Source organism: Solanum tuberosum, unplaced genomic scaffold (genome assembly GCF_000226075.1).
Source record: "Solanum tuberosum cultivar DM 1-3 516 R44 unplaced genomic scaffold, SolTub_3.0 scf00034, whole genome shotgun sequence".
NCBI lineage: Eukaryota > Viridiplantae > Streptophyta > Magnoliopsida > Solanales > Solanaceae > Solanum > Solanum tuberosum.
In genome coordinates, this window is record NW_006238962.1 from 2,481,599 (window position 1) to 2,489,280 (window position 7,682).

Here is a 7,682-nt window from a genome sequence, read left to right on the forward strand (position 1 = left end):
AATACATATATATATATATATATATATATATATATATTTATTTATTTTTAACCAAAAAAAGTACAAGATATATAAGACTGTATGTATAAATATAGAGTAATTACTCTACTATCATAATCCATGATTGTTTTTTAAAGTTGTAATGATCTAATAATATACCGAATGTAATTTTATAAGTGAGATTTGAAAAAGATAGAATGTACACAAACCTTACTCATATCGTATATAGATAAATAAATTGTTTCTGATAAACCCTTAGTTTAAAAAAATATCTAGAAAACACAGATATAAAAATAATACAACAATCAAAATAATGTGAAATAAAAAGTACTACACAACAACCGAAGGAGAAAACAATAACGATAACGAAATAATGCAATAAATATGTAATGATCCATAAAGTCAAAAGATTCCAGACATAAAATTTTGTCCATATTATGTTAAGAAAATGAAAAAGTTAGAAACATATATAGAGTTAGGCCTAGCAATTGCTTCCACACAATCTTTTAATTTGTTTTGTGTCCAAATATAGGCCTAGCAATTGCTTCCACACGTGCACGTTTAATTTACACCAACATACGTTCAAATGTTTCAATTTTCAACATATATATCTATCGTTAAATTTGTCAATAAATTTTATTGAGACATTCAAATTATATGATCTGTTTTGATTGAATATCTGAATAAATAAAAAAGTATTTTATTAAACACTACCAACTTAATTATTTTATCATATGTTTGATGCTCCATTAAACATATTATAATTCAAGTGTTTATATGTTTCGTAAAAAATAAATATATAGTGTTCATTTGAAGTAGTTACAATTGGATGCATGTTCTGCGTACCAAAGCACACCAAGATACTTCATTAGTCAATCAACTTGGAATAAATCCTCAATATCAAATTAGTTGAATCGACGTTGATAAAAGATAGAGAAATCTACTCAATATATCATACGAGAAAGTCACCTAACACAATTTTGTGTTTTTCAAAATTTTGCTTGTTAACAATATTCACTTCTATTTGAGAAGAAGCGCTCCTTATCAAGATTTTTTTTATATTAACGGCTTGACCCCGTGACCCATCCACTAATGGTGAGAGAAAGTGAAGTTATGCTGGTGTGAGCTAAAGTCATGTATCTTCAGAAATCTGATTAATGCTAAATATTAGGGATTTACCTATAAATATGTTGTCTATTTTTTAACAGATCGACTAAGAAATCAAAGATTTGTTCATATCGTAGATCAATAAAATTACTCATCTCCATACATAAAGGAACAGAATGAATTCAAAGTTTCACATTCCCTTTTGATTTAAAGACGTTGAAAATAATGAATCGACGTCTTTTCTAACCTTTAGCCTTCCAAGTCGAGAATTTATTTAAATTTTGAATCCGCTTCTGAATCGGGAGAAGGGAAGTGAATCAATCATGCTGTCAACTTGCACAAGTACTGTATTAATTTTCAGCCTTGTGATCACCTTCTACCATTCTATCAGCCAATTATTGAATGACAACTGATTGTCCAAAATGACAGGAATATCTATTGGCCTACCAAAATATATGAAAATTGAAATCTTCCTACAAGTGTATCAAAATTAGGACATATATGACTATGACACCTCAAAAACTCCCAAGATATTTAACAGTGAGAAAATGACATTTTGCATGAAACAAAATAGTTTCTGTAACTAATAATAAGGTTTGATCCAAGAAATGAAATCGAAAACAATCTATTTACCTTCACAAGGTGAGGATCAAACTACATCACACCACCTTCACAAAATCTCACTTGTGAAATTACATTGGTTACATTGTTGTCGACTGTCGTTGAAGTAGGCATGTGTAGAAGGAAACAATAAACATTAGTGGAAATGTTCATCTTATTCCAACCAAGGCAAGAGAGGAGAAAAGCTACAATAAAAGAAAATGACTTTTAACATTGCAGATCAAAATGTTTGTTTCAAGGGGCAAAACTGATTGATACAGAAACTTGGAAAAAGCAATTGATACATGAAAACATTAGTCGATATCTGAACAGGCTAACGGACACTTTGTAAAGCTCACAAGTTATATTTACAGGTCCACGCAATTTCCATAGAACTCCTGCAGATGAAGTGAAGCTATACTGAAACTTGACAATTGATTTCAAACGTTTCCGCACCCAAACTCCAACTAACAACAAAGAAGAATCTATTGAGTGAAAGGGGTTGACTACTCCCAACGAAACATTCCCTAGTAAGTTGTAACAAAAACTGTGACAAGAGTTATGTCCCAAAAATACGTCTGTGAACTGGTTGAGCATCAAGAGTTTTAACCACTTGAATCCAAGGTTTATCTATGATCAAGGTGGAAGTTCTTGAAAGATGTCCAACAAATAAAACAGGATCCCTGAAAGCACAGAATTCAAAATTCTTTCTACCGATTTGTTTCAAATCTAAGTCATTCCCTTTCAACTTGCGCTTTAAGGTCCCATTTGCAGGAGAACTATTATGTAGCTTCTTCAAAGCTAAATCTTGACTATTAGCTAAGTCAGTGTCGTCGTCATCATCACCAACTGGCAACCCAAAGTCGATCAAGCACATTGCCCTACATAATAAGCCATAAATTGTTAATCATGTGACATTTATGGAACTAAAACACTGCAATAATGCAACTAGGTTTTTTGAAGTTAAACAGATAGATAACTCGAGAAAGATCCAACAAACTGAGAAGGAATATGCAGGAAACAGGACTAGTTCATGGTCAACGAATTTCCATTGGGCCACTGAAATGTGCACGCACTGAAGCATACACTGCTTATCCATTATAAATCACCACAAAATATTAAAGCCATACGTTGTTCCTTCATACTTAGTTGGATGTTCAATTGAGCGCTTCAAAGAATGACTTGGACCAGTATTAGGTTGGATAAGGAATTCGATTTCTTTCTTTTTTTATGATGTGGTGTTGGGCCCAGTTTGTGTCGACCTCAGCTATTCCATTGGGTACCTGTTACTTTCCACCAACACGGGTACCCAATAACTATGCCTACCAAGGTTTAGGCAGATGAGAAGACATCACCTAGTGTTTTTTACTCTTCATTGGATTTGAAGATGAGACCGCATGGTCCTCCCACTTCATTCCACTAGGCACACCCTTGGGTGCAGTCATGCAGATAATGAATTAGGTTTCTTAACACAGCCAAAAAAAGAAAAGAGAACTTTCAGCAAGTAAATTACTTTAAATAATCTCTTCAGCTATAATCATTGAACCACAGCAATCCGCAGCATATCACATGTGCTGATGACTACTACTTCTGATGTGTGTTGATGTGCCTAGGTGCAAATAAAAGCAAAATCTTTGTATCCAAACATTTAAAATGATAAGCCTAGATAAGTCCATTTCTTTATTACTTAGCTCTAATTAAGAGGCCAACCCGTGTTCTATGTTATTTACCATTCTCTAAAAGAAGTGTCATTTCCTAATGGACCCTATCTAGTAAAGGCCAGTATAAACTAATGCACACTAAAATGAACCTACAGTAAGATGCCACCAAAAGAATTCAACCAGATAAGACGGCAGAAAACCAAGAGTAACAAAAACTCAAAAACAGCTTTGGCAAAAACTGCAAAAGACACACCTTGAACTGTAGACAATGACAGATGATGAATTAGTAGAAGGAGCAAAAGAAAGCCCAATCACTTCTCCAGGAAATTCTTGAAATCTTCCCGGCAGAGAGAATGTATTCCGGTTGGACCATTCTCCTAGTTGTTTAGCTTCAACATCAAAGGCATATACCTGGTTCGAAGATGTGGATACTATAAGCACATTGCTATTTCTAGGAGTAAAGCCACTAGCTGTAACGGAAGAACCATTCAATCTTGATATAAACCAATGTTGCCTGTTACAAAATAAAATTCAGTCAGTGCCCCAAATAGGAAATACAAGATGAAGGTCCCACAAAGATATGAACTGACTTGACAGCTCAAGTTATCAGGTGGGAAATGGGAGTTCCAATCAAGAGATAAGCGTGCAACGCTGGAAATGATGTATTACATGTTTTCAATGCACAAGAACATGATCGAAGAATTTTGACCATATAAAAAAAATTCTGAACCTAGAAACTTGTGGAACAAACCATAAGATAGCCACAATGGAGAAATTTAAGATAGATCAGAGACTAGAGACATGTCCGATAGAAAGCCCGTACCTCTGTTTATCTAGATTAAATATATACACATCTCCAAAGCAGTTTACAGCACCTAACCATTTCCCATCTGCACTAGTGAACATTCTCGTAATGGGAGGTTCATTTGGTGGAAATTCTTCACATTGCTCTTTACGCCGAGGGATAAAAACATGTACTAGTTCCAAGCTTACTGCATCAACCACCTAGAAGAGAAGATGAGTGTCAGAGACTATATGCATTGATGAAGTCACTAAGATGTCCTAATGCTACTAAACAAGTTTCTGAAGTCACTATTTGCTGTTATACTTGCAACAGAATTTCGATTATTTAAAGCCACAAAAAGAAAAATTAAAAAAAAGGCTTTCAATTATTTTTCATCCAAGTAGGGATATAATATAATATAATCATAAATAAACAGCAGTACCAACATGAAAAGTCATAAACATCTAATTTTCCTTTAATTCATTTTTTAAGAAATAGAATTGTTAGTAAATACTATTTACGGATTTCGGTGGCAAATAAAACTTAAAACCCTATTAACATTAGAAAAGTGCATCAGTCTATAAAATAATTTCACTGATGAGATTTAAAAAAAAGAAAAAAAACTCCTTTAGACTATACTCGACAGTTTTCTAATTTATATAATCTGTTATAATTTACATATGTTAAAGTTACACAAGATTGATTGATGTGTAACTAATGATCCAATTATTTCCTTGTTTTTCCCTAGATTTATTGATTCACAATCATTCAAACCACAAATAGTATTACTTCTTGTTGCAGAAGGCAAAGAAAGGTTAAGAGGCTTTTGGTTATAATCTCTATAGGTCTATTAGCATACATATCTTTGTTTCTACACATTTATTGATATATACATATACATCATGCGACACTTCTTATCTGAAAAGTTTTACGTTATTTTTTAAAAATTTGTATTTAATAAGATAACGTACACACGACAATTTGTTCCTTTTATATACATTTATTATTAATCAACGTGATACACACGTGCAAATCATGTACATTTAAATAGTATTGATTATAAAAAGATGAACAAAAACCAATATTTCCATACACGTAAATGGAGACTAGGTGACATTAAATATGTGAAAGGGAGAAGCTCTGACCACTGTAGTTTTTAAGTTGGTGTAGTTCTAAAATGATGACTCTGGATTAAAAGGTTTCGACATTACTACAAACCTTACCGCCTATAAACTCCCCAAGATATTCAGAAAAGTTGTCATTTACTCATAGCTCAGAAGTGATTGTAACATAAAACATACATCATGAACTATCACCCTCCCTTTAAAAGATGAAACACATTTATCACTTAAAACTAAAGAAAAATAAATTGGACAACAGAATTACTTACATAGATCCTTCTGTCACACCCAGCTATCATCATTTGAGAAGAATCGGCACTGAAAACCATTGAATGGGCAAATGGAAGTCCCAAAGGGAGCTTCCTTTTGCTGACAGTCCATGCACTCTTGCCAGCACCACTCTTCTTAAGTTCAAAAAGGCAGGGTCTTACATGGTCAGAATAAGCAAACAGTACACCTGAAGGAGAAATTGCACTGCATGTGATCTTCCTCGAAGTTTTGCACTTAACACGAGCCACTAGATCTGTTCTTGCAGCCCCACCAGATGGGCCACAGCTGTCAGACACAACCCCGTTTTTCACACGAACACAAAAAATATCTATCCAGTATGAAGCCTGGACCAAGAGTAAAGAAGCCTGACTGAAGGTTGTATTTACTGCAATTTGTATAGGTGGTCTCTGAGGTGAGGGACAAATATCATGTGGAGAAAATTTGGTGAATTCCTTTGCAGAGTATGCAAAAAGTTTAGTGTCATCACCACCTGATATAAGCATCGGCACACCAAAATGTGCCCATTTATGATAACTAAACTCAAGGGGCTTCTCCTTAAAGCGCCGCTTCTTTGTCTTCTGTTCGACTATGGGCTCTGATAAAGAGAGTTAAACAATAAGTAAAACAAACCCAAAATAAAGGGATGTCTTAAAGTCCAAAATTTAAACAGAACAAAGATTTCAACATCATTTTCGGTGAGCGACAGCAACAACTAAATAACGGACCTTCATGAGCAATGGGTACAGCAACTGCCAAGGCTCTTACATCATGTGTATGGGCCCTCACATGACTAACATAAACCCATTTCTTCACAACTACAGAAGAAATGTCTCCATCGTGAGACCCCACCTCATTGGCTGAGAGCTTATAAAGTATAACCTAAAAGCAGTAGCAAAACATTAGCAGCTATAAAAGCAAGCTTAAATTGAGTTCTCTAAACAATTATGGATGAGAAATTTCATATAAAATCAAAGAAGATAACAGATACAAATTAACTTATTCACTCAAAATGCTTATGCAATTATTTGCCATCACAGGGCATCATCATACCAAATAATGAGAAGAATTTTTTTCTCGAAAAGCTGTGGACATTTGAGAATAGCAAATTGATGGACACAGATTTGAAAAAACAGTTGAAACCAGAGATGTGGGGAAAATGATTGTTGAAAATTTCCAGTTAACAGATGAAACTCAACTGCCCATCTTCCCCAAAAATCAATTTTGCAGAGAACACTTTCGAGCAAAGTGCATTTATAATAGCACAACGCCGATACACACAATCCCTGCTTTTGTTTTTTCTCCAAAATTTTTATAAAAAAAATCAAGAAGAAGAAAAGAAAAACAATCATATAAAGTTTGGAAGAGGGGTGTTTATAATTGAGTTTAATTTTATATTGGTTATTTAGTTTAGTGGGTTGGGTCGGGTTAAAATAGTGGAGTAATATTCAAGGGAAATTGGGTATTTTTGTTTGGTTGGGGGAATTCCATCCAAAATAGGGGTATCTGTACTTGCATACTTTGGTAACGGCAGGGGCATACTTGACCCTATAGTATAACTAGGGATAAACTTAGCTAATAGAAGAAAGTAGAAGGGTATTTTTGGATCCTTTTCCCTATTCTATATCTTCTACTTATACAGTTATACTAACACACTTAATCCCTAAAGTGTTTTTCCATAGCTCAAACTTCTAGCTGACACCCTTGCTAGTTTCAACTATAAACTTAGTATTATCTACAGAATGCATAAACATGGAACTTCATTTGGCATATTATCAGTTAGCTCATCAATATCTTGGTAAACAAGTACAGGCTCAATGAGATCCTAGTGGATTGAGCACAAATGACATGAACCCCAATAGAGAATTTTCTTCGGATAGGGAGTGTTGTTTATGTACCTGACCATCAGAACCAGCAGAAAATACTCTACTATGGCTGGGAGATGCTGCTAAAGCATTCACGTCACCCTTATGACTGGAATGTGACTGTAAAAGAGTTCCATGCTGGGAGTCCCAGAATTGAACACTCCCACTACTATCTGCACTAACCAGGGTACCACATCTGCAAACAGCAGGATGGAGTTGGAAGCATTATGAAAATGGAAAATCTTAGAAAACACAAAAAGATTGGGGGTGGTTGCAG

General features: G+C 34.4%; 1 protein-coding gene across 1 annotated transcript in view; it reads right to left on the reverse strand.

Moving 5' to 3' along the window:
- Window positions 1–1,914: 1,914 nt before the first annotated feature.
- The window catches only part of LOC102592528 (cirhin-like), a 9,670-nt gene continuing 3,902 nt past the window's right edge, over window positions 1,915–7,682 (reverse strand). Inside the window, exons 6-11 of the mRNA XM_006342609.2 lie at window positions 7,439–7,601; window positions 6,269–6,422; window positions 5,543–6,138; window positions 4,192–4,373; window positions 3,622–3,882; window positions 1,915–2,588 (exon numbers count right to left, since the gene is read on the reverse strand). Of these exons, the coding sequence (XP_006342671.1) occupies window positions 2,267–2,588; window positions 3,622–3,882; window positions 4,192–4,373; window positions 5,543–6,138; window positions 6,269–6,422; window positions 7,439–7,601 (1,678 nt within the window). The 3' untranslated portion in view covers window positions 1,915–2,266. The remainder of the gene's footprint in view (window positions 2,589–3,621; window positions 3,883–4,191; window positions 4,374–5,542; window positions 6,139–6,268; window positions 6,423–7,438; window positions 7,602–7,682) is intronic.